We start from the raw sequence: 27906 nt of genomic DNA, 5'->3' as shown, positions 1-27906 counted from the left end.
TCGTTCTGCTGAATAAACATTCAGATGACATATCATTTAATGATTTTAATGCAGACTTTAGAGCTAAATTGAAAGTAATTGTGGATAATAATATCTGGTTGTGACTACACTTAAGTTTTTTTAAATGATGAATTACTGAGTAAAGAGATTGCTGATCCTGAAAGGAACAGTAATTGCTCTCTGTCGTGTGCCGGAGGATCCTGGAATATGGATTGCTGGACTCTACTGTGAACACACTGTAAGGAACACCACATGGATTCAGCATCTAACTGCCATTGCAAAGCATGGAGACCAAAAGGGCTGTGGAGGAGACCATACCAGACTCTGATTGATTAACTACCTGATAAGTGATTGAGACACTGAAATGATTTGGGGGCAGACAGCTTCATGTTCAGCTATGTTTGTCATTTGCCTTTAACACGGACCAGGATCATTCATGATTTTTAAGTCATTGTGATCTATGTCAGTGATTCCTTTTGATTTTTTTTTATGAAGAAAATGGAAACATTTTGCTCCAGACCCAAGATCAGGTTTTATGCAACTTTTGCTTAGAAATAGTCTCAGGACCTGATTGGCCTAAAATTATATCTATCTGATTCAAAACGGGGTCTTCTACAGTATGATATGGGTACACGGGGTTAATACAGCAATCAGTATTTACTACATCTACAATATTTTTTACTAACAATACTAAGCCCTCCTCATGCATTCAATGCTTTTTTCTCCATTAGAGCCTTTGAACATGCTTTTTCAATGGCTTCCTGGTGGATTTGAAGAGCACAAGTAATGCTTGGCTGCAGTTTTCAGGCACCATAAAACGTCAGCACTGAAGTTGGCATCAGATAGGTCCGCCTTACTGGTAATACTGGTTTGCCGCTGAGGTGTGAATGGGTTCTTTGCACAATTACATTAAATCCAGGTGTGCCTGGCCTAATGGCCAGACGCACCTGGATTAATTGATCATCTACTAATGAAAGACAGGAAACAAAAGAGCTGCCTTAAGTTCAGGAGGAGAAAAGTGACTCTTCTTTCAACAAATAAGGTGGTTCCAGACAGCATATCAGCCAGTAGAACCAATTGAGTGTATCAACTTCAGCACAGGACCTGCCGTATTATTTTATAATATTTTATGAATTAATTTGCAAACCAAATATTCAGCATCAATGAAAAATTCAGAATATATCGAAAGATTGATGATAAATGTACTACCAAGTCAATTCTGTTAATTACATTTTACTACCTTACAATGGCCTTAATTTCAGCTCATTTCATACACTACCCTGTAGAAACCCTGACACAATATTCAGCATGATTAAGTTTCCAGTTTGGTGATATAAGCTGACAGTAGATCGCCCACAGAAGCGCTCCAGTCTGCTGATCACGTCCTGTGGAAAAAGGCTACTAAAGTTCAAAAGGAAAAAAGTAAATATCAGGACAAATGGTTGGTGCATATAGTGTTAATTGAAAATATATACATTTGTTTTAGCAGTTAGGCCCCTTTGAACACTTGCCTTCAGTCTAAAAGCTACAATAAAACATCAAAGTTCTTAAATATAAAGTGAAAAAGAATCATTTTGCAAAGCAACGTACCAAGAGGGATTCTTCAATCTGTAAAGCCTGCAGAGCAAACAAAACCCTTCACCACTTAATGTTAATTTAACAGGTTTTATTATTAATCCATTTACCAGAGAAAAAGTAGTAGAATGATATAAACAAGGTACCGTTAACATGGCATCTCCCTTGTGTGCATTCAGACCTGCAAACTGGAGCTCACAGTAAGATCACATCTTTGTGACAGTGTTCATCCAAACATTCACAAGAAAGTCAGTCCTTTACAAAAAGGAAGAAAACCGATAAGGTCATTGCAAATAAAATAAAACAGGGTACATATTTACATGTTTGTTTCTTATTGAACTTTTTTTTTTTTTAAACCATACAGGAAATGTGTATGTATATAAAAAAAAAGCTGAAAATTAAATTAGATTCAGTTCTGGGATGTCAGATTAAAATATTTTTTTTTTCTTTAACTCTTTTTACATTGCACAAGTTATTCCCCCAAAACATAGTGACTGAAGCATCTGAACCATTTGACAAGTAAACTTAAATGCATGTTGTGTTTACAAAACTGTGATCCCAGCTTTAAAATATATAAAATACCATATTAAGACACAAAAGTTTATCCCCAGAATAAAACTTTAATGAAACGATTCCATAACTCTTTAAGGAGCAGACCAACTTTGCTTTTTGGACATTAGAAAGTGTTAATGCTGAGCTATTCTGTTACCTTAAATTGGCTGCAAAAGCCACGTGTGGTGGTTAAAATTATAAACAAACAGTTAAAGAGCGACAGAACTGAAGAGGCAGTTTGTAGTTTAAAACTTAAAACAATCGCAAAGGCACTCAAAGCCTCTTACCATTGATGTTATATTGACCCCTTGGGGGCATCTGTGACAGTAAGGGCTTCAGCATCCCTTTGTTTTGTACCGAAGTTATTAAAAAAAAAAAAAACATAAAAGATGTTGGGAAAACATGCTTCCCATAGAAAGACAAGTAGCACCACTGAAAACGTGGTCATAGGAGAGCTACACCTTCTGGGGCAGCACGGACGGCCGGCTGGACTTCATGCGGCTGCGGGCATACACCCGTAGGAAGAGCGCAAGGAAAACCACGGCAACGCCGAAGCCCCCGACGACTGTGATGGCATGGCCGTAGAGGAAACAGGAGAGGAGAATCGCGAAGGCCTGGCGCAGTGTCATGATGATTGTGAAGACAGCAGCTCCGAACTGGTTGATGGTGTAGAAGATGAAGAGCTGACCGCAGGCCGAGCACACGGACAGCAGCACAGCATGGAAGGCAAACTCCGAGTGCCGCGTCATAAAGGCCAGCGACTCGAAGAAGGCGCCTTGCTCGAGCAGCGAACCAACGGTGAAGAGGCAGGAGAACAGGTTGACCCCAAACATCATCTGCACAGATGACATCTTGTACTTAAAAAGATTGTCCTGCCAGTTGGACGTGAAGCTGTCGAAGACGATGTAGCCGACGAGGATGATGATGCCGCTGAATGTAGTGACAGTGGATGGGTGCTTGCTGGTTGTGCTCGACAGTAGAAACATGCTGACGCCGAGAGAGATTAGCACGGCAGTGAAGTATTCCCAGTACTCGTAGCTTTTACGAGACACGATCTTTCCCATGAGCATGACGGGAATAACTTTGGAGGCCTTGGCAAGGACTTGAGTTGGGAAGCTGATGAATTTTAGGGCCTCGTACTGGCACCAGCTGCTCAGGATGTTGGAGAGCGAAGCAAAAGAGTATTTGTACATGGGTGCACCATGACGAGGCTGCTTGAACAGGATGCACCAGAGTCCAGATACGGTCAGTGCAAGGATGCGATTCATGAAGACCAAAAACTGGGAATCCTTGAACCTCTCTCCCTCCTGGTCTTGAGTTGTGGCTCCATAGGAGCGGGTCATCACTCTCTCCTGGAGGACTCCCCACGTCAGATATGATGCCTGAAAAGAAGAAATGCTGCTTTAAACTCATCAGGTCTACTTTTAGATAGCAGGATTCACAATCTACTCTTTTTCCTACTTGGCATGGATCTTTTTTTTTCCAAATTCCAGTTCAGGGAGTGTTTTATTTGCTCAAAGTACGTAAACAAAGAACCAGGATTGCCATTTATTAAAAAGACAACTAAACCCTTTCTATTAATCATTTTACACCTTTACATACTACTTTTATGTCTGCTTGTTTCTGCAAGACACCCACATAATCTACAGCTTGTTAAGGGTTAATTGATGACAGTAGAATTAGAAAATCCCGCAAAAATTACAGGTTGTCTAAACAGACGCTAAAGGAAAAACAAGCGATGAAAATTTGGTCTTGAAAGCCGCAACTGAACAATGCCCTTTGGGCAGATGAAAAAATGGAAATGGTTGATCTCAATAGATGCACCATAACACAGCATATCAAAACCCTAACAGCAACTGCCAGGCTTGGTGGAGGAGGAATGATGATTTGGGCTTATGTTGCAGTTGCAGGACTTGGATATCATGCATTACAGGTGCTGGTCATAAAATTAGAATATCATGAAAAAGTAGATTGATTTCAGTAATTCCATTTAAAAAGTGAAACTTGTATATTATATTCATACATTACATACAAACTCATATATTTCAGATGTTTATTTTGTTTAATTTTGATGATTACAAATGACAACAAATGAAAATCTCAAATTCATCATATCAGAAAATTAGAATATTACTGAAGACCAATAAAAACAAAGGATTTATAGAAATGTTGGCCAACTGAAAAGTATGAACATGAAAAGTATGAGCATGTACAGCACTCAGTATTTAGTTGGGCCTCCTTTGGCCTGTATTACTGCAGCAATGCGGCGTGGCATGGAGTCGATCAGTCTGTGGCACTGCTCAGGTGTTATGATAGCCCAGGTTGCTCTAATAGTGGCTTTTAGCTCTTCTGAATTGTTGGGTCTGGTGTATTGCATCTTCTTCTTCACAATACCCCATAGATTTTCTATGGGGTTAAGGTCAGGAGAGTTTGCTGGCCAATTAAGAACAGGGATACCATGGTCCTTCAACCAGGTACTGGTAGCTTTGGCACTGTGTGCAGGTGCCAAGTCCTGTTGGAAAATGAAATCTGCATCTCCAAAAAGTTGGTCAGCTGCAGGAAGCATGAAGTGCTCTAAAACTTCCTGGTATGTGGCTGCGTTGACCCTGGACCTCAGAAAACACAATGGACCAACACCAGCAGATGACATGGCACCCCAAACCATCACTGACTGTGGAAACTTTACACTGGACTTCAAGCAACGTGGATGAAGTGCCTCTCTTCTTTTCCTCCAGACTCTGGGACCTTGATTTCCAAAGGAAATGCAAAATTTACTTTCATCAGAGAACATGACTTTGGACCACTCACCAGCAGTCCAGTCCTGTTTCTCTTTAGCCCAGGCAAGACGCTTCTGACGCTGTCTGTGGTTCAAGAGTGGCTTGACACAAGGAATGCGACAGCAGAAACCCATGTCTTTCATACGTCTGTGTGTGGTGGTTCTTGAAGCACTCACTCCAGCTGCAGTCCACTCTTTGTGAATCTCCCCCACATTTTTGAATGGGTTTTGTTTCACAATCCTCTCCAGGGTGCGGTTATCTCTCTTGCTTGTACACTTTTTTCGACCACATCTTTTCCTTCCCTTCGCCTCTCTATTAATGTGCTTGGACACTGAGCTCTGTGAACAGCCAGCCTCTTTAGCGATGACCTTTTGTGTCTTGCCCTCCTTGTGCAAGGTGTCGATGGTCGTCTTTTGGACAACTGTCAAGTCAGCAGTCTTCCCCATGATTGTGTAGCCTATAGAACTAGACTGAAAGACCATTTAAAGGCTTTTGCAGGTGGTTTGAGTTAATTAGCTGATTAGAGTGTGGCACCAGGGGCCATCAATTTTGAACCTTTTCACAATATTCTAATTTTCTGATATGATGAATTTGAGATTTTCATTTGTTGTCATTTGTAATCATCAAAATTAAACAAAATAAACATCTGAAATATATGAGTTTGTATGTAATGTATGAATATAATATACAAGTTTCACTTTTTAAATGGAATTACTGAAATCAATCTACTTTTTCATGATATTCTAATTTTATGACCAGCACCTGTATATGGAGAAAATCTGGCAGGTGGCTAGAGTTAGGCCCCAATCATAACGTTAACTGGACAATGATTCCTCACACATCAGCAAATCTACAACAGATAGCTGGATAGAGCACAATTAAGGCGTTTGCAGTAAGAGAAGAGACCTGAACTGGGCTGAAATTCCTATAAACATCCCTATGATACATAAGGGCCTGTTTGGCTTCATTGTATTTTGTTTTATTTTTCTTCATAATTGTCTATTCTTCATACAACCTGTCTGCTTTTGTTTTGCTGCTGACACACCTGAATTTACACAGAGTGGGACAATTTAGGTCATTTCTATTCTATTATATTGGCCAGACAGAGAAAAATAACCCTAGTGTACTTGATCACCACTGCATGAATAAATAATCATAAGATTGGAGTTTGAGCAAATAGGATCCCTCTACATTGTGTAAAAAAACAGAATGTTGTAGTTAGCTCTATGTTTACAGTAGCTGTTAGTTCTGGGAGGATCCCCTACCTGAAGTCCTGCTGCACAAAAGATTAACTTTAAAGCCTGTTTGAGTGATGAGCCTGAATCAGGCTCGTTCCTGCTTGAGACGGATACATCGTCCAACAGCCCGCTCTTGTCCTCGCCGCCAAACACGCAGCTCTTTATGACAGGAAAACAAAGCCCGCTGCCTGAAAGTTAAAAGCAGAATAAAAGCAGATGAAGATAAAAGCAGGTAGTGAAACAAACAAAAACAGTTTAACTTCAACAGTCAAAGGCAGTTCTAAACAAATGGAAGAACTCAGGCTTTCAGCACGTTTAGTCTTCTAGGAGTCTGTTCCAGATCAGTGGAGGATATGGACTAAATGCTGCTTCTCCATGTTTGGTTCTAGATCTGGGTGAACAGAGTAGGCTGGAACTAGAAGATCTGAGAGGTCTGGGAGGTTGATACACTGACAACAAATCTGTTATGTATCGAGGTGCTGATTCATTCAGTGATTTATAGACTAACAGAAGAGTTTTAAAGTCTACTCTCTGAGCTACAGAGAGCCAGTGGAAGAACTTCGGAACCGGGCTGATGTGCTCTAATTTCTTAGTTCTAGTGAAAACACGGGCAGCAGTTTTCTGGATCAGCTGCAGCTTTCTGACCAACTTTTTAGGCAAAACCAATGAAGACACTGTTGCAGTAATCAATTCTACTAAAGATAAATGCATGGTGCATCCACATATTGATCTGTTCTAATCATCCAGCCAACACTGATACAGACACCTGGCATGATGTAAAGCTGTTTGTCAGAGTTTCAAGGAAAAAATTAGGCAAAGAATGTTCTAATATAGGACAATGAAACATCTCAAACCTCTGTCCAGGTAATTAGAGCGTTTGAAGTAGCTAATGAGGAAATATCCTGGGACAATGATCGTGGCATATCCGAGCATGTTGACGAGGAAACGGAAGAACCAGACATCGTGCCAGCCTTCCAGCAACGACACATCCTCTGCAGTCACCATGGAGGGAAAACACAGCAGCACAAGTGCAGGCCAAACTCTAAAGGATAAAGAAAAGTTTTACATTTTAAAATAACATATAACCCAAACATAAAAGTTACATCATAAAATTAAATTAAAAAAAAAATCCAAAAAGCATTTTGCTTCTGTGGAATATCACTACTACTGTAAGCACAAGCATTATGGTCAGAAAATCTTTCAAATGCAGCTTTTTATGAGTTTAGTAAAATAACCTTTTTCGCAAAAAAATTAAAAAACGCAAACTAAGGCATTAATAAATCACAAACAATAATTGAGAGCAGCTTAGTATTCAAGGACTGCTCCAACTATCAAGCACAGTAGTGGCTGCATCATGCTGCAGGGCTATTTAAATGCCAGGGGTTACTGGTGATTTGCACAAGGTAGAGATAATAAACATTTTGATTCAACGGGTTAAACTGTGGACATATGTAGGCATTCTATGAGACAGCGATCACAAAGGGATAACAAAACTGGTTTAGAATAAATAAAGTATGCAGACGTTAGGTTTGCGGAATCACAACCATTTTCAGACAGGGTGTATACAGGAATGAATGACTCTAATTTAATGCTTTTTAATGCTCATTTAATGCTCTTAGAAAGAATTTGTATGCCATATATATATATATATATATATTTATTGATTATATAAAGAAAGCATTTTAAATGCCAAGATAATCACATTTATTGACTTTTAATGCAAATTATGCCTTAATTTAAAAAAACAATAATTTAATGACTTTTAATGATTTTTAATGATCCGCGAAAACCCTGTCAGAGAATTGAAAAGAGCTAATATGCATCAATTCCAGGTCATTGTAACCAAACCAAACATTTTAAAGGAAGATTGGATACAATATTGAGCCGGTATCACGTCAGATGCTTGTAGATTGAAATGGCAGAGATGACACATTTACATCACCTTGCAAAGAAAATGTAAGGCCAAATTCCCAAGAATATGTTATATTGTGGGGTCCAACGGGTACTTGACTGGTTCCCATGAGGAAAAGTTCTCTTACTGATTACAGGGTTAGGTTTAGGAATAAAGTATGAATTGAGTTTAGGTTGACTTTTGGGTTAGATATGGTAAAGAAGAGTAGGGGAAGGGTCAGGGTTGGGCCATGCAAATGAATGCAAAATAAATGGTGTGTACATACACATATTTGAATGTGTATGTGTAGTTCAACATATATAAACTGTAACTAATCCCAATTTTTGCTTTTTAATTAACTTCATTTGTACTTTAGTGCAATTATTTCAAAGCAAAAGAGAAATGGTTAAAATAAATAATCCAAATCTGAACCTAAACTAAATCAGACTTATGTTGAGTGTATATAAGCTATTCCTGAGAGCTGTAACAGTTTTTCCCCCACTGCCATCAGACTGCTGAACTGTTTAAAAAAAAGAAAAAAAACTCTAAATCAAGTTAGACTCTGCATCACACTGAGAACACCAAACCAAAATACTTCATATTTGCACCATAAATATTCATCTTTAAATGCTGTGAACTTCCATATCATTGCATTTTGCACCATGTTTTTTCTCTCGCACTGTTTACTTTTGATCACTGCAGCACTTTATGAAATTGAAATGTTCATTTCACTGCTACGCTGCTACTCATTTATTGTCTGAAAGTTGTCTTAAGTAACAGCCATAGACTAAAACTTTAGAGATAATGACAGACTTTTTATGAAAGAATAAGAAAAGCGATGTCTTCATATCTGTATAAGAATCTGGAGTCATAGTAGTGGTTCAACTTGAAACACCTGCGGTGTACAAGTAATGAGGAGACCCAGATATAAAACGAAGATAGTGGAATGAAGCTAAACCTGATTTAGCATGCTTGTAAAGAGCCTAATTTAGGACATGATTGGGCTGGTAAATTAACTAGTCAAGAGTAAATAGTTCTATCCTGCATGAAGGTGTGCCTCTTGTAGCTGAGTGTAGAGTATCCTCTTCAGAAAGAGGCGGACCCTCCTCTATCCGGGGCCTGACCTGAACACAGGATCTCTTTATGTCCGCTTCTCCAGTCAACCAACAGCCCACTGCACCAGGATTCAGCCTCTGAACAAGGAGCCCATTACATGGAGGAATGCAGCGCACAAGCTGCTGCACTCCACAGAAAACAGACACATTTCACCTGAGATAAGAAGTGTATAAATGTGTCCTGTAGGATGCACGACAGGCGATATGCACTGAAACACATGATTAAGCTTATAGCTCTCAGTGCCTGAGAAAGACAGAACAGACATTTAGTCATAGTTTATCGCCTCTGAACCAACAAATACAAGGCCAGTTTTTTTATTAACTTCTAACGATTATTTAATTAACACAAATCCTCATAATATGATTCACACACAACTTTATGGTTTAATCTGCATAAGCAAAATATGAGTAAAGTTCTCTTAACAACATCCATTTAGATGTCTTATCTGTCATTTTTTAATACAATTTCTCCTTCAGATGTGTCTACATGAATGGAAGCAATCAAAACATATAGAAGCTACCTGTGAAGAGGAGCTATGGAGACGGAACTGAGCAGATTTCATTATCCAAGATCTTAGCAAACTTATTTAGGATAGGTTGTGCTAAAAATCTTATAGTCAGGTAGATGAATTAATTAGGATAATATCAAGGTCCTGATGGTGCAAGAACAGCTGCAACACCAGCTACTTCCAGACTGTTGTTAATAGTGATTTGAGCATTGGATTTAATAACAGTCATCTGGAAGCATTTTTTCATGGGATAGCATATGATGCATTTATGCATTGCATAGCAAAGACATCTATCATTTATCTATCTATCTATTATACATCTCTCTCTCTCTCTATATATATATATATATATATATATATATATATATATATATATATATATATATATATATATATATATATATATACACATATATATATATATATATATATATATATATATATATACATCTACATCTATACGGCTCAAAAACAGACAGACAGATAGAATCTAAATATCTAACAATATATGGCCATAACGACATAATACATTTTTAGTATAAATGCATTATGACTCATTGTGCATAATATGAACCGAAGGTAAATAAAGTTAATTTGTATAGAACATCGCAGTAACAACATGATTCAAGTAACTTTAGAAGACTCAAGAAAAGACAGACAGAGGAAACATCATTTATGATGCATAATAAGACAGGTTAAAGAAAAGTTGGATCAAAACTAAACTAATAATGCTTCACTTTACTATTTAATTGAACATAACAAAGCGCACTCCATTTTAAAAAGTGCCATAAATACTTTAACTCATTATTAAATATTTACTCCTAAATATTGCCTAACATCATAAAATCGTGTAGCTGTAACGGCACTTGCTAATTTTTTAGCCACATTTCAAATAAACTATATCTTTAACTTTAGACAGCTCAGCTTATCCAAATCTAAACATTGTCCCCCCAGTTTCAGTTCGTCCTACATAAAAAAGATCTTACCTCCATGAGAAAGAAGGCATTTTCCCCCCCACTCTCAGTGGCCCCACACCCGGCAGCAGCTCTTAAACGTCTCCGCGGTGACGCAGCATGAAGCCGCTCCGGTCGGACAGAAAGAGACGCTTTAAACCCGTAAGGGCTGAGTCTTTCTCTTCGGAACGGGCTCGTTTTAAATCTGTTTTTTTCCACTTATCATCTGAAGATGATGTGTTCACTGAAACAGCAAAGCCTCCCTTCTTGTTTTAATGAACACCAGTAGGATGCCGGAGGTGGAAAACGGTTTTTATCTCGGCGACACTGTACCCTGTCGGCACGGAGTGGTTACTGCAACATTTAGGGTGCAACAGAAATAATCCCATACAAATTAAAAGCACAAGAAGGTTCTACAGGTGCTGGTCATAAAATTAGAATATCATGAAAAAGTAGATTGATTTCAGTAATTCCATTTAAAAAGTGAAACTTGTATATTATATTCATACATTACATACAAACTCATATATTTCAGATGTTTATTTTGTTTAATTTTGATGATTACAAATGACAACAAATGAAAATCCCAAATTCATCATATCAGAAAATTAGAATATTACTGAAGACCAATAAAAACAAAGGATTTATAGAAATGTTGGCCAACTGAAAAGTATGAACATGAAAAGTATGAGCATGTACAGCACTCAGTATTTAGTTGGGCCTCCTTTGGCCTGTATTACTGCAGCAATGCGGCGTGGCATGGAGTCGATCAGTCTGTGGCACTGCTCAGGTGTTATGATAGCCCAGGTTGCTCTAATAGTGGCTTTTAGCTCTTCTGAATTGTTGGGTCTGGTGTATTGCATCTTCTTCTTCACAATACCCCATAGATTTTCTATGGGGTTAAGGTCAGGAGAGTTTGCTGGCCAATTAAGAACAGGGATACCATGGTCCTTCAACCAGGTACTGGTAGCTTTGGCACTGTGTGCAGGTGCCAAGTCCTGTTGGAAAATGAAATCTGCATCTCCAAAAAGTTGGTCAGCTGCAGGAAGCATGAAGTGCTCTAAAACTTCCTGGTATGTGGCTGCGTTGACCCTGGACCTCAGAAAACACAATGGACCAACACCAGCAGATGACATGGCACCCCAAACCATCACTGACTGTGGAAACTTTACACTGGACTTCAAGCAACGTGGATGAAGTGCCTCTCTTCTTTTCCTCCAGACTCTGGGACCTTGATTTCCAAAGGAAATGCAAAATTTACTTTCATCAGAGAACATGACTTTGGACCACTCACCAGCAGTCCAGTCCTGTTTCTCTTTAGCCCAGGCAAGACGCTTCTGACGCTGTCTGTGGATCAAGAGTGGCTTGACACAAGGAATGCGACAGCAGAAACCCATGTCTTTCATACGTCTGTGTGTGGTGGTTCTTGAAGCACTCACTCCAGCTGCAGTCCACTCTTTGTGAATCTCCCCCACATTTTTGAATGGGTTTTGTTTCACAATCCTCTCCAGGGTGCGGTTATCTCTCTTGCTTGTACACTTTTTTCGACCACATCTTTTCCTTCCCTTCGCCTCTCTATTAATGTGCTTGGACACTGAGCTCTGTGAACAGCCAGCCTCTTTAGCGATGACCTTTTGTGTCTTGCCCTCCTTGTGCAAGGTGTCGATGGTCGTCTTTTGGAAAACTGTTAAGTCAGCAGTCTTCCCCATGATTGTGTAGCCTATAGAACTAGACTGAAAGACCATTTAAAGGCTTTTGCAGGTGGTTTGAGTTAATTAGCTGATTAGAGTGTGGCACCAGGGGCCATCAATTTTGAACCTTTTCACAATATTCTAATTTTCTGATATGATGAATTTGAGATTTTCATTTGTTGTCATTTGTAATCATCAAAATTAAACAAAATAAACATCTGAAATATATGAGTTTGTATGTAATGTATGAATATAATATACAAGTTTCACTTTTTAAATGGAATTACTGAAATCAATCTACTTTTTCATGATATTCTAATTTTATGACCAGCACCTGTATTTTGGAGGGCAGTTTGCAATTGTTATGTACAAATACCATATTTCCCCGTCCATTTTCAGTTTAAAAGGTATATTTTGTCTTGCTAAACTATAAATACTCCTAATTTTCACGGCAAATCCAAAAACTTCAATATATGTTATTCATACTTTATGAGTTTAAATAACATAAATGAGAAGATAGTAAAATAAACAATACATGCTTTCTGACCATTTTCTACACAAAAAATGCAATATATATGTATTCCACTCCCTCAACACTACAATTGTGTTTGCTGCAGTTAGAGCTACAAGTCTTTGAAGGTATGATTATAATTTTTCTGCATATAGAGATTTGAAACTTTTTGTTGTCTGCAGAATATATTAATTTCTACAGGTTTGTAGCAAAAGCACTTTACCTTGGACTTTTACCAGACAATTTCAAAATATTAAGATTCTTTGATTTAGAAGTATGTTAGTGCTCTGGCCTTATTTAATGCTCTTTGTTAGCATAAAGGTAAATCTCCATCCTTACCTTAAGTCTTTACCTCCGGAAGGTTTTGTGAAAGTATTGCCTTGCACGAAGCTCAGTTTCATTAGCTATAACCGGCAAGCCACATCACTGCTAAAAAAAAAGGGGGGGAAAAAATCCCCACAGCATTATGCTGCCACCACTATGTTTCACTATGAAGATGGTATGATATAACTGATGTGTAGCTCTAGTTTAACTCCAAATATATGGTTTTGCATTCAGCTCACCATGATGAAAGTTGATTTTATCTGGCCAAACTACTTTACTTTTCTATAATTTGTATCATCTGTGGCCTCACACACTTTTTTTGTGCTCTTTTATAAAAATCAAGTTTTTGTAGTATACAATGAGGATGGCCACCACATTCTCCCAGTTGAGCTGTGAATTTTACAAGTTTTTTCAGAACAAACAACCTCCTTGCATCTAATCTTCTTTTTAATGCTTGCTCTTCTCTTCCAGTCCTACTAGTTTAATAAAATATTTAGGTCTTGTCATTTATAAGAAAAAAGCCAATTGAATATAAAAAAATAAATAAAATAAAAAATATTGTATATTGACATTGAGTTGAAATACTCTTTTAAAAAACTTCTTGGTATCTACATATTACATAAAGGTAACAAAAATAAAACATTTTTATGCAATTAAATTCTGTAATTTTGGACTTATTTATCAATCAACATGCTAAATTAACATTGTTAACATTATGTTTCATTCATTCTTGACTTAAGGGAAGTAAGTGCAGCTCTTTGCACTTGTGTCTGCGTGCTTTTGTGTTAATGTGTGTCTTCCTGTTTGAGTGAAACCTTTCATTCTCAGCAGGGGGTTTTATACCTTCCAAGGTAGGGTTTGAGGTATTCTTTCCACTGTCAGATGATGGATTGAATGGGGCTTTGTGAGATAATCAAATCTTGATTTAAACTCCTCCAAAGCCTTTTCCTGGACTGTCTGCTTTCTCTTTCATTGCTCTGTTCACATGTGTTCTCTAAAGAAACCTCCTTGGTTGGTTGGAGATTAGATTACACACATTTTTTCTATATTTACTGATTAGTGGACCTTTGAATTAATTTGGCTTCTCTGGATTTAATCTGGGTGACTGAGAGTAGAAGAGAAAGAATAAAAATGCACACACAAAGTTATTTCACAGTTATGTTCTGCTCCTATTGGTCTATCTCATACAAAAAATGAAACCTGTGAAAGTTGGCGGTCTTGCTTAAGCCTTACAACAGTCTAATGAGTACAGATACTTTTTGGAGGGAGTGATAACAAAAATTACTCTTTGATTTCTCGTATATTACGGCTGGTGTAATATCTGTCTCCCCTTGTTAGAAATGAACCAAAGTAGTGATTCTACTGTTCAGTGTAACTTCTGACTGGAAGAAACGCCGGGGTATGTGTTTTTTGCAAGCTGTAGGGCAAAAGGTTCCCACATCTTTCACTTTGACGTATGCGTTTAAAAACACAAGCAATAGATGACTCTGGACCTTTGTTTTGGATACCCTAGGGTAGAACCCATGTAGCCCGGTGAGGCTTTTTGATTTGCGGTGGAAAAATCTGTCACTTCACTAGGTCATGGTTGAGTAATCCCACCTACACATCTTTTTCTCCTCCTACTGTTTGACCCGTCAACCCTCTGAGCACCGCCCTCAATATTCTTTTAATTTGCTCCATGGAAAATATTTCTCTGTGAGCACTACTTAGGTGTATGTAATCTTTCATTGAACCCTACCTTGAAAGCTATAAACCTCATGCTGACCCTGATAGAAAGGTTTCACTCAGTTCAACTCATTCTCATGAAGAACCCTTTTATAAGGTTATTAAATCTGCTTGTTAATTGCCTACCAGATATTTCATTTTTTTTTTTATCTTTAGTTTTAAATCTAGCGTTTTTCAGACAGTAGGACAAAAAAAAAAAAAAGTAACTTTCTTTCTTTCTTTCTTGTGATACATAACTTTAATGTGTTGCTTATTAGTTATTCATAAGCCCTATTCCTGTTTATCGGAAGTATAAATGTGAGAAACATTTCTCCTGGCCTGGAGATCATGCTAATAAGAAAAAGTGAGGATTGTTTATTTGAATGAGTCTGAAAAGACCAAAATTTCTTCAAAACAACTATTTATTGATTTCATGGTTTGGATCTTTATTAGTAGATAGGATGGTTATAAGCAGTGCACCTCAAAAATCTGGAATTTACAGAGAAGTGCAGAGGAGATCTTTTTTAACAAAGTTTTAAACCCTGTTTTTTTTCTTAAGTTTACCAAAAGACATTTTAATTCACCAATTACATTGATCGTAACTGAAAAATACTAAAACCAAAACTCTGTGTGTGGATGAAAAGTAACATTGGATTTGGACGTGATTGGATTTGTAGTCTGAAAACTTTAGAAATATAGGCAGAGGTAAATGTTAGTGGATTATATAAAGGGCTAAAAACAGAAGCAAACAGTTATTTTCATATATGGTTAAAAAAAAAAAACACAAAAAAAAAACATACATACATACTAATCCTTCCACTGCACAGCCTGTTAGTAACCTCATAAAATTCCAATTAGACATTGAAATTTGAGAATGGGATGCAATGAAATATGAGAGAATATAGATATAGATTAGTAGTAACATATGTTTTATACTTGCTTGAAACAAGTTTTACTTACGTTAATGGAAGGTTATCCTTTTATAGAGTATATTTGCTTAGAAGACAATACTTCAATCCAGCAGCATGCATACAACAATCAAATTGGGCTTGGCTTGTTTGTAGTCATTACACAGTGAATGAATTTTGGTGGAGATTCCCAGGTCAAACATTTAGGGAACTGGTGCAGCTTTAAAAGAACAAAAATTTCCTCGCATCAGTAACTGTAATTCAGAAAGAAGCTGCAGGAACCAACAGTTAAATGCGCTGAGTTAAATGGTTCTGAATGAAATTAGCTTTCTTTTGTTAATCTAAGGAAAGCTGCACATGTTTAAAACATTGTTTTTTACTGCAGGTCTCTGCCAGCATGACCAATAATGCAGAAAACATAAATAGCATCAGAGTTTCCCAGGTCACAGTTGAATAGGGAAGTAGTTGAGTTTCATAACCTTTGTTCCAGCTGTTTACTACACAAGTATGAGCATTTTGTGTTGCTCAGAATTAACCAGAATGTCTGCACACCAACCCGCTTACATAAATGATCTCCTGGCTATCACGCATGCAAGAAAACCATTGTGACCAAAAGCCCTGCATTGTGAACCAGTTCTGCTGCTGGCATGTTTACAAATTAGATCCAGCGGGGTGGAATTTCCAACCGCCATATGATCATTGTATTGCAGAAGCTACAAGGAAGAGACTTCCAGTAAAACCAAAGATACACCTTGCAGAAGCACCTGACAGGAAACAAACAAAAAAGGACTTTGTCATGCGGGTAAACCATAAAAACTGTCAAATCCATGGAGGTTGCCCTAATTTACATTTTAAAAATGTTTCTAATGAGTTGTAAGAACTTATTAAACCTTAAAGACTTCAATGGTTTTCATTTTGCTCATATTTTATGTGCATCTCAACCTGCATGGTTGAAATAGCTTCAGGGATGCTTAAGAAAACCCGGACTTTCCGTTGTAGAGTGGCTATTCTGGTCAGAATGTGCACAAACACGAGTGGTGCCAAAAAACACTAATGAGAGTAAACCCAAACTTCCTTTTCCCTGAAAAAGAACATACACATACCCACACACGCAAATGGTGTTCCGACTTTTATTAAAAAATAAATGAACTGCTCGTTTCAGCGAGAGAGGCCAGTGTAATTACATGCAAAGATCTGCTCTTTTCTGCAGATGAATAGTACATGAAAAGATAAATAGTTCATCACAAAGCAGCAAACCTTAAAAAAAAAAAAGAAACATTAAGCGGCATTTTATTTTTCATATATTACATTTTTGATACTGGCTATCAGTTTGCTGTAATAAACAGGGATAAGATTAGTTTGAAAAAGACAAAAAAATTTAAAGGAAACCAAAATAATCATTGCTGATGACTGCATTCTCCTCACAAATCCAAAGTTCCATGCTTTCAGAAATGGAAGGATTTTTAAAATGGTCATGTAGCTTAAACAATTCATATTTGTGAAAGAGGTAGCATTTTCAGGGGCGGTTAGGTTTATAGTTTTGCACTTGCATTGGGGCATATTTTGAAACGGAGAACAACGCATCATTTTGTTTTTATAAATCAGCGTTCAGTTTAAGCAGAATTGCTCTGCTTCCCATAGAAAAGCAGATTAGCATGGTGCACATTTCTCACTAGATATTAGAGTCAACTACATATAAAGCAACTATTTAATAAACAACTTAGTCAGAAAAAAATAAAAATCAAAAGATCCAGCTGCATTCAGGCTCCAGGTGTGTTATAGTCCATGTTTTGGGCTGGGAGTTTGTTCAAAACGGCACACCAACTACAGACCTTCCAGAGATCTGGATGTCATCAAATGGAAACAGGGCCAGAATCTGGAATAAAACAAGAATATAAAAATCAAAATAACCTAAACAACAGAAATTGTGTCCACTTTTAGTTTTCCACAAAATCCGTGGAATGTTCTATAACATTTAATCTAATGATGAATGCAAGTAGTACGAACAAAAATCTTCCAATCACTTTAGTGTGGAAGGGTGCTAGAAAGATTCCTCAAATGGAAGATGTTTGGATCAGAGCATGAATTGGAGGCTTGTTGGAATCCCCAGATGTAAACAATAATGGGATCAGATATCTGATATATGACTGTTGCTCTGCTTATAGGTTTGTTTGGACGATGTCTGCAAACTATCACTAAATGCATTAAAAGAGATCACTTATGTTATTGATAAAAAAAAGCAATTTAAAATTTTGTTTTGAAAAGTGTTTAATGTTTAAAACCCTGAATTAGGTAACTTAACTGCAGAAAACAGCTTTTCCTGACCACCAGAATTAAAAACAGAGAGAATAGTATGGCCCTGTAATTTTCAGTGTAATAAAAAATGAATAAAACAAAGTAAAATGGTGATTTAAAAAACTACAGTAAGACTAAAAGATGGCTAAGAATTCAGAGAAATGTCTTTACTTTTCCTTGAGTGGCAGTGCTAATAAAGTTTAATATTAGATAAAAAAATATTTGCAGTTTTATTCTTTTGTTCTTTCATAGAAAATAAACTATCATTGCTTTTCCTTATTAGTATGATGTCTGATGTTTTCCATTTTTGAAGAGTGGCCAGGAGAAGTTTTCCTCACATTTAAACCCCCCCAAAAAACGAAGTCAGCTCGAAAATAACTAATTAATAGGTGTGTATCAATTTAAAGAAAAACAAATACAATTTAAACTTAGCTAAAAAAAAAAAAAAAAAAAATAGATTCTTTTTTTTTCATCAACACAGTTTGCTTACGTCATCATTTCCGTCGGCCAGATCCAGCGCTGTCTCGTCTTCCATGTTTCGCAGCATCTTGTCAGCCCCAAACTGGCAGAGGAGGTCAGCGATTCGTGCGTCTTGTCTGCCCACAGCGAGGTGCAGAGGCGTGCAGCCGTTGAACATCGGAGCATCCACGTCGGCCCCGTTGTTAAGCAGCAGCTTCACCAACGTGATGTCGTGCAGTTCAACAGCGAGGTGAAGAGCCGTTTTACCGGCCGTTCCTTCCTGCAGTGCAATAATTAAAAAAAGAAAAAGATTTACCGTATTTTCACGACTATAAGGCGCACCTAAACGTCTTTTTTTCCCCTCAAAATGTGGGGTGCGCCCTATGGTGCGGTGCGCCCTATCTGCGGACGTTGTTGAGACCACCATGAGTATGTGAGAACCTTAAAGGGGGAAGTGTGGGCGTGGCTTGTGTATAAAAGAACAGGTATGTGCTTTATGCAGAACATTGTTGTCTTAACAACCCTGGAAATGGCAAAGAGACACGCCTATGAAGCCCAGTTTAAACTGAAGGCTATCAGCTACGCAGAGGAACATGGAAATCGAGCAGCTGCGAGAGAATTCAATATAAATGAATCGATGGTTCGCAAGTGGAGGAAGCTGGAAAACGAACTCCGACTGGTGAAGAAGACGCAGCTGAGTTTCCGCGGACATAAGGCGAGGTGGCCCGAGTTGGAGGAAAGACTCGAGCGGTGGATCGTGGAGCAAAGAACGAGTGGGGCCAGCGTTTCAACGGTCACTGTTCGACTAAAAGCAGTAAAGCTGGCGGAAGAAATGAAAATTGAAAATTTTCAAGGAGGTCCATCGTGGTGCTTCCGTTTTATGAAACGGTGCAATTTTTCCATCCGGACCAGGACTACAGTTGCTCAGCGACGTCCGGCGGATTATGATGAAAAGCTGGCGAGCTTCCACTCTTTCTGCAGCAAACACATCGCTGACAAAGTCATCCAGCCAAGCCACATAACCAACATGGACGAGGTGTCGCTCACTTTCGACATCCCAGTGAATCACACCGTGGAGAAGAAGGGGACCAGCACTGTAGCGATACACACAACGGGGTATGAAAAGGCGTCGTTTACTGTTGTGCTTGGCTGCCACGCAAATGGACAGAAACTGCCGCCTATGGTGATTTTTAAAAGAAAGACTTTGCCTAAAGAGACTTTTCCAGCTGGAGTTGTTATTAAGGCGAATGAAAAAGGCTGGATGGACGAGGAGATGATGAAAGCTTGGCTGAGGGAGGTGTATGTAAGGAGACCAGGTGGTTTTTTCCACGCATCACCATCTCTGTTAATTTGTGACTCCATGCGTGCCCATCTCACAGCCGATGTGGAAAAAAAGGTCAAAGAAATGAACACTGTGCTTGCTGTTATTCCGGGAGGTCTGACAAAGGAACTTCAACTGCTCGACATCGGTGTGAACCGGCCGTTCAAAGTAAGGCTGCGAGCGGCGTGGGAGCGATGGATGACAGACGGAGAGCACAGTTTCACTAAAAGTGGAAGGCAGCGCCGGGCAAGTTACGCCACCGTTTGCGGATGGATTGTAGATGCTTGGACTAACGTTTCTGCTGGGACTGTTGTTCGAGCTTTCGCAAAAGCCGGCATCATTTCCAAGGAGCCGCCCGGCACGGAAAGTGACTCTGACAGTGAAGAAGAAGGGGAAACTGGCATGTCGGATTTAGCGCAGCTGTTTAATTCAGAAACAGAGGATGAGGACTTTGGGGGGTTTGATTAATACTTTGTAATAAATACATGAATAAAGCACAATCATACTCAGTTTTGCTCCAGCTCTATTTTTCTACCTGAAAACTTAATTCAACAGCAGCCTCTGGGCCGCAGCGCATCCGGGCTCACATCAGCAGGTGTTTTTTCATCTAAATCTTTTTAAGTGAGGAAGTCCACCTGAAAATTTAATCATTGCAGTCAGTTCATCCAGATTATTATCCTGCCTATGTTTTAAGTTAATTTATGCGTCAATAAACTGTATCAGAGGAGTAATCACAGCCCTGTGTCATCAGCGATGTGTCTCTCACGGCCGGTTCCCAGGTTTGAATAATACTTTGTAATAAATACACCTTGCAGCTTTATTTGCTGTGATCAGTTGGAATAAAGTAGTTTTAATATGTTTTTAAGTGGGAAAATCCACCTGAGAGGACATGTACCTGTATATAAAAAACGCGCCCTATAGTCCGGTGCGCCTTATGTGTGTGTTAAATACAGAAATGGCACACATAACTGAGAGTGCGCCTTTTAGTCCGGTGCGCCTTATGGTCGTGAAAATACGGTAATAGTCATGCTTGTAATTACAAGGGATGAGTCTATAAATGACAGCTTATATAATAGTTTTAGCTAAAATTATAATTCAACACCCTGCAAGTAAGACAGTGACATATTGGGATGGTGATTTAAACTGAGAGGAATGTCCCAGTGGTTTTAACACCAACAGCTGTGTTCCCTTCCATCAATAGAAAGTTAAGAGACGGCTGGACAGCCTAATCATATCTCAAATCTAATTATGTCTCCCCAAATTCGACAGGAAGCCCCGAGCTCAGCTCATATCACTATCAACATTGGACAGGTGCAGAAGATTTATAAATGGGAGCACAAGGTACGAGAACGTGCAGTAAACAAGGCTAGAACATTTTTTTTTAACTAAATTTTACACAAAAATGGAGCCAAATCATTCTGGGAGGAAGCATTTTACTATTTGTTTACAAATTTAGTGAACATCAGGTAGGATATGAAATCTGTTTGCAGCAACAGGATGAGAAGTGACTAGTAATTGGTTAAAGAAAAAAAATTGAAAATGTGCATTCCATGAAAACATTGCAAATTTTTTCACACAAATAAACAAGCTGACCTGGATGTTAAGATCTGCTCCCTTTTTCATCAGGAGCTTCATAATTTGTTGTTGCCTGTTCAGTGCTGCCAGGTGAAGACAGGCAAGACCTGAAAGGAGGAAATGCCCTTATTAAAAACATTTAATGCCACCTTTAATGACAGCTGCGGAGCCGATAATGCTAAAAATGTGGTATAGAAGATCCAGGGATCATAAAAATAAAATAAAAGAAAAAACAGCTCAGGTCTGCTGTTTGTACACAAAACCATACAGTAATAAGACAACTATTCTCACCTCTCCAGTTCTGGGTCTGCAGGACTGGCTCCAGCATGCTCGCAGGAAGGTCTCGGGTCATTTCTGTCACGCATTCCGTTTGCCCTTGTTGGCAGGCCACGTGAAGCGCCGTGTTCCCGTCCTGGTCTTGCAGCTCCAAGCTGGCTCCTTTCTTCATCAGGGCCTTCACCACTTCTGTCAGATTCAGGTAGGTGGCCAGGTGCAGTGGACTCTGAGGATCACAAGCATATAGGGAAGAAGTTATTGGCGCATACGTTTCTCGTTAAACTAAAGCTAGCGAGTATTACTTCAGAGGAAACAGCTGGAGGTATTTTGTTGACTTTTGTTGAAAAAAGCCAAAAAAAACAAATCATCTTTTTTGTTTTTTTTGCATCAATCAAAAACAACATATTTTCTGGTTGTATCCATTGAAACTATGTTTGTTTCTAACACTTGAATTTAAATAACAAGCATCTGTCTTTTTACCTAGACTTGAAAAGATTGCTTTTGACAAACTATAGAGAGCAAGCCCATACCTGTTTATTCACCTCATCAAAGACAACCGCAAAAGAAACTTGTTCCAGCTGAGAAAGCGAGAGCTGAGTAGTCATTCCAAATCAAATAGCTTACAGAGGCTTAAATAAACGCAGTGAATATTGAACCTTCTTTTCATGAATTTTAACCTGCTTTTAATTTTCTGCTTAAACTTTGCAGAAAAAAATAAATCCTACGTTTGCAAATTGACGTTTAACATTAACATTTAAATGTCAAAAAAATAACACCAGAATGCGTAATATGTGGACAGATCTTTAATTTCTACTCAGGCGTGATTTTTCTGTCCTATAATGACTGTTGAGAGGAAATTATGCAACTCAGGAGCATGGAGCAGACTGAGTCAATGCATGAAGTGCTGACTCTTCTTTTTCAATCTGTTCCAACTGACAGCTATGTCTGCCTGCTCCATTATCACTTCGCGCTAAGGCTCTAGTGCAGACTTCCTGAAGGACTGGAACAATTTCTCCCCCCAACATCCACACAAGGATACACTCCAACCAGCTCCCTGTGGTTCTATTTCTACACAAGGTAGAGGAGGGGAGTTTCCATTCAAAGTCTCTTATGAGCCAACACTGGAGCCACCCACAGTGACGTTCCCAGGAGAGGAAGGGCTGCTCGCAAGGAGGAAGAAAACTTCTCTGAAGTTTGCAGATATAAATATTACCTCTGCTTCTGCATTCAAAATACTGGTAATGAGGAAGTAATGCTAGAGGGAAAATCCTACTGGAAGCCACAATTTATTCATAAACCTACCTGATATAGATTGTTCTGGATGTCAAGGACCTCTTTCGGGAACAGCTCTATCAACTCTTGGGAGATGAATATATCCTCGTGGATGATCGATAGGTGCAGAATTCTAAAGAGATAAAAATAAACATCTTGCAGTCATGGAACAAATAAAATTACAGGTTAATTTTAAGTTGCATTGAGCAACAAGCCGATTTCATTGTAACATAAAGTGGGTAGAGAAAAAGTCAGCACTTAAAATGTTGCATCACAATTTTCCTCAGTACTCATCTCAAGAGAGTAATGCTTAGTGGGCTGTGAGGCAAAACTGAGTGATTAGGATGTTGTGAAATCAACAGAAAATTCTTAAGAACATCTTGCAGCAGGCTTGAAGGTCAATGGAGGATGGCACCTTCACCTGATAGTGGGTACGATTTTTTGAGATCTCGTCGCCAATGTGAATGACAAAACAAAACAAAGCACTCTAACCCCAAGGCCTGCGTGGGAAGTTGTAGCAAACAAACGCATGTACAAAGCAGGAAATGGAACAGAGCTTTGGTGCTTAATTTAGACCCACTGAGAACAACACAACGGCGGCCTCGACAGAGGAAGATTTTGGGCCTATTCAGACGGGAGCTTGGCTTTCACGATACGAGTGTAAATGTGCAAAATCAAGAAAGCTTAAACTAATTTATAGCAACCAAAACATTTCGCTATGAGACGCAGCGTTACCGCAGCGTGATGTCAAAGTCAGTCAGTTCTCATTTCAGGTTAAATGTCAAACAACCATCGAAAAGTCGGACACTTGATTCAGACGCAGACAGAGTGGGATCAAAAGTTCCCACCATAACAGGACAGGGCTTTCATTCAGATCTCTGATCTGAAACAAGTTATGCAAAAAAAGTCGATTCTCTCAAGTTACACATCATACAAAGTGGTGAGAACAAAGAAAAAAGTAACTTAAAGCATTGCTCCTAAAACAAGAATAAAAACCCCACTTGATATTGCAAATAATATTTGGATGTTTCCATCGCTTATAAATGAAATGAAATATAAATCACTGGCAATGAATAGCTATGATGTGTGTGTATATATATGTATATAAATATATATTTTACATGCTTTACAGGTCACTAGTCAAAGTTCATCGAAACTTAAGTGAGATTAAGTGGAGGTTTATCTGCTTTAGTCTTGAGCTGAATTACAAACACAACAAATGCCACTGCAAATCAATGTTAAAGCATTTCATAACTGCTTTTTTCCCTAAAATAAAATGTTTAGCTTAGATAGCTAGATAGCAGTCGCTGGAGTTTAAGAGTAGCTCAGACTATGGTAAAGCGGTGCTTTAGGTCACATGACCCATTCAGATCTGGTCTTCTTAAGTTACATAGGCAAGTTTTTGAGATTCTGACCTCAAATGAAGCTAAAACTTGGGTCAAAGTTAAGTGGTGTTGCTTTATTTTACTGAAACAATTATGGAAAGCTGTTGAATAATTTGTGGAAGATAGCAGCAAAAATTCATATTTCCTGTCTAGATAAAAGTTGAAAAATTGTGTTTATGCACAAGAAATGCGCCAAATATCTACAAAATAGTCAATGTGCTCTAACTGCAACCTTACTAGCCTTTAAAGATTGCAGTAATGTCCTGGTTTTGGTAAGTCTCAAATGAATGAGATCTTCAAAGAATCCCACAATGGAAGATTAAGGTTTTCACACATGGCTTTCTGTCTAAGCAGCAGTTTGTGTGGTGTGATTCTTGTGTTTTTTTTCTTCCTTGTTCCCAGCAGGTATCTATAGTTAGGGTACGATAATGAAACCATACGGCTCTGACAATCAGCAAACGGAAATCAAAGGAGGTCAGAGACACAACAACAGTTTCCGCAATTCTTTGACTGCATCACCCAATGGGCTGCTCTGGTTGCAGGACTCTGACACTGTGTATTATCAGAGTGAAAACACACCTGTGTGGCATTAGGTCACACATAAGAAGGTTTGCATGTAAAGCTAGATGTGGAGGTTGAGGTGTCTAGATTTAGTACCAAAAAAAGTCAAAGTTTCACCTAGTCAAACTGAGAACTGCAAAACTTTGCTTGGTCAAAACTGATTTTTCTTTTTTTCTTTTAAAGAAACCTGCAGTGGTTAAAATTAAATTGATGCAACCAAGTCAAAATAATGTATAGGAAGACAGAAGGCATGCACATAGATACCGTTCTGTCCTGTCAAACAAGTTTTCTCTGATCTAAACCAAGACGTTCAGCTACTTCTGCAACATGTGCTCTGTCTGTGATGCAGGGGAAGTCCAGGCCTATCTGTTTCACTTCTGTTTTCTGACTGACGCCACCCAGCAGTGTGTCCATATTCATGACAAGGACAAAGTTCAATAAAAAGTCTCCATGTTCACACTTCAAAATCCCCTCCAGCAACATTTACCATGGGAAAACCAGGCCTTTACATTCAAAGTAATGAAAAAAGGCCATCTGTCCTTATATGGATGGAATAAAGCTTCCACTGTGATGTTCTCCAACCTGATATGGGCTAGTTTTGCTCTAGCAAAATATTCAAATAAAATCATTAAGTTCTAATTGAAAAACACAATGTTTGTGTTTATATATATATATATATATATATATATATATATATATATATATATATATATATATATATATATATATATATATATATATATATATATATATATATATAATTAATGCATATGCTCAGGTCTGCAATTTTAATGACATAAGTTGAATTTAACTGTTGCAAAGTAATTAATATCAGGTAGATATCTAATTTATAACCGAGCTCATATAAAAGAAAAGTGTATATTTGAACAAAAAAATAAAAAAAAAGAGAAAACCTACGTGTCTCCATCCTCTGTAATAGTTGTGAGTAAGTCCTCTGGCTCGGACAGTTCAGAAATCCGCTCATTTTTGGCGCTGCTGAGGGTGATATCCTCCACGATATCTGACAGACTCTCTACCGTGATGGACGAGGACGTGTAGGCTGAATCCAGGCGCTCCTCCCCGGTGGAAAACTTGTCCCTTGGCCCGCTGAAGTCCCCGCTCGGCTCCCGGGGCTCCTCCGACTTCAGTATGGAGGGGCAAGAGTCAATGCCCGAGTCCGCGCGGCAGTCCTCCAACGGGTCCTCTTTGCTACAGCCGTCGTTCGCCATGGTGAACTTAAACGGCCTCCCTGGGTTTCCCCCCCTCCACCACCCGGCTACAGCCGCCTTCCTTTCCGGGTAATTTACAGTCTTCTAGCGGGGTTTATCGCCGCTGGTGTAACCCGGACAGGCTGCCACCGCTCCTTTATAAGAACAGAGAAATGAGCCGCTAAGTCTCATGCCACTAACTGATATAAAGTACTTCCCCTTGCAGTAACAAACGCTCAGAGCTGAAAAACTGCTTTCAACTGTAGCAAAATAAGCATTGAAGCATCCCAGACGCGGGTAAAAAAAAAAAAAAAAGTTCTTAAAAAATAATAAAATGAAGAGTCGCGAAGCTCTGCCGGCTAGATATCCGGTAACAGCATGGGCTCGAGGCGGAGAGCATATGAGCAATGAAAGGCGAGAAGTGGAAGAGCTGTTTTTGTCAAGCGGGGGAATCCCCAGTGCGCGCGAACCGATACACACTCTCATGAGCGCGCGTGCATCTACACTTGAGTACAACGAGCAGCGCACACACACAACCAGAAAGTATGGGAGCCTGTAACGCTCTCAGCCCGGAAATGCAAAAGATGAAGGTAAAGCTAGAACCTATCAAGTAACAGGTGTTTGCAAAAGTTACTCACTAGCTTCCAGTCTGTTGACATTGGATCAGAGAAATAAGCAGACACAGATAGGGGTGAAACCAGGGCTGGAACAAGGTCTCATAGGGCCTCCCTCTTCCTAATAAGGGCATCAATCACCCCTAAAAGCACTTCAGTGTAGTGTTCCATTTACCTCAAAACAGTGATGGTTTTGGACAAAATTTACCATGGGGGCCAGGGTTGGGGCCGCTGATTATTCATGTGGGAATAAAGAAAAAGAATAACAGAGAAACAAAAAAACAGGGTAAGAGCACATCCACTTAATATTAAAAGTGAGCCACAAAACCAAGGTTGCGCACTTATGATCTAACAGAAAAAAAACTGTGATCGTCTCTTTGTATGGCTCCGGTTCAGTTTTGCGTGCCGTTTGCACTTAAAAGTTATCTTGGTTACCACGCTGTAAATGGGGCTATAATGAGCTTGAAATAAGATACCAGACAATTTTGTATTACTTTAAACATAAACCATCTTTTTCCATCTATACAAATCTTTCATCCTTTAATGAAAGGAAATACACTTACTTTAAGAAAAATTTCCTTACGTATATTTACATTTTTGCTCTGTGTGGCTTCAGTACAGGGCCCACAACAGGGGCCAGGGTCGGTTCTTCAGGGACACTGGCCCCTGTTGGCCCCTGTGTAGAACCACCCATGCCTCAGAATCTGGAGTGAGGTAATCTCCAAAGTTATAACATTCTTTCTTCCTTAAATATGTCAAGGATGGCCTCTGTTTTAAAGCTAATAAATACCCTCTTCTGTGTTGAAACATCTTTTTTTACAAACACTAAGCTGTTTCTGTACAACTAACTAAATGTTTTAGAAATTATAAGAGTCAAATTAGGAAAGTTTAGTTACTGTTGTTGTAAGTAGTGGCCATCCAGTGTAAAGAGGTCAGATATGGTGCTTTTCCTCCAACTTTCTTGCTCCATACTTCGAGGTTTTGGGGTTTTTCCAGATGAAATTTCCTACTTGGAAACAGAAAATTCCAAGTGGAACGCAAAGCAATTTAGATTCACTGAAATCTGAAAGGGAGAATGAATTATGATGAATTATTTGCAAATTGCTGAGAAATATTTCTGAACAAACCAAGCTTAACCACAAAAGCAAACATGATCATTTAAAACAATGAGCTTGTAGTATCAAATTTTAAC

The 27906-nt window shown here is 38.7% G+C and overlaps 2 protein-coding genes across 2 annotated transcripts; both read right to left on the bottom strand.

Moving 5' to 3' along the window:
* Positions 1-1651: 1651 nt before the first annotated feature.
* On the bottom strand, positions 1652-10908 carry slc35b2 (solute carrier family 35 member B2). The gene is made up of 4 exons (XM_038309118.1): positions 10644-10908; positions 6997-7184; positions 6170-6330; positions 1652-3509 (listed from the first exon to the last, which is right to left on the bottom strand). The coding sequence occupies exons 1-4, from the start codon at positions 10661-10663 to the stop codon at positions 2583-2585; spliced, it is 1296 nt and encodes a 431-aa protein (XP_038165046.1). The 5' UTR covers positions 10664-10908; the 3' UTR covers positions 1652-2582.
* A 5956-nt stretch (positions 10909-16864) lies between these two features.
* On the bottom strand, positions 16865-26517 carry nfkbie (nuclear factor of kappa light polypeptide gene enhancer in B-cells inhibitor, epsilon). Its single transcript, XM_038309119.1, has 6 exons — positions 25811-26517; positions 22977-23079; positions 21690-21900; positions 21417-21505; positions 18534-18782; positions 16865-17624 (listed from the first exon to the last, which is right to left on the bottom strand). Exons 1-6 carry the CDS (start codon positions 26119-26121, stop codon positions 17556-17558), a joined length of 1032 nt encoding a protein of 343 aa, XP_038165047.1. The 5' UTR covers positions 26122-26517; the 3' UTR covers positions 16865-17555.
* Positions 26518-27906: the final 1389 nt, after the last annotated feature.

Source organism: Cyprinodon tularosa, unplaced genomic scaffold (genome assembly GCF_016077235.1).
Source record: "Cyprinodon tularosa strain WSP-4 unplaced genomic scaffold, ASM1607723v1 ctg657, whole genome shotgun sequence".
Classification (NCBI taxonomy): domain Eukaryota; kingdom Metazoa; phylum Chordata; class Actinopteri; order Cyprinodontiformes; family Cyprinodontidae; genus Cyprinodon; species Cyprinodon tularosa.
The sequence above is the reverse complement of the archived record's forward strand: the minus strand, read 5'-3'. Positions and strand labels throughout refer to the sequence as shown.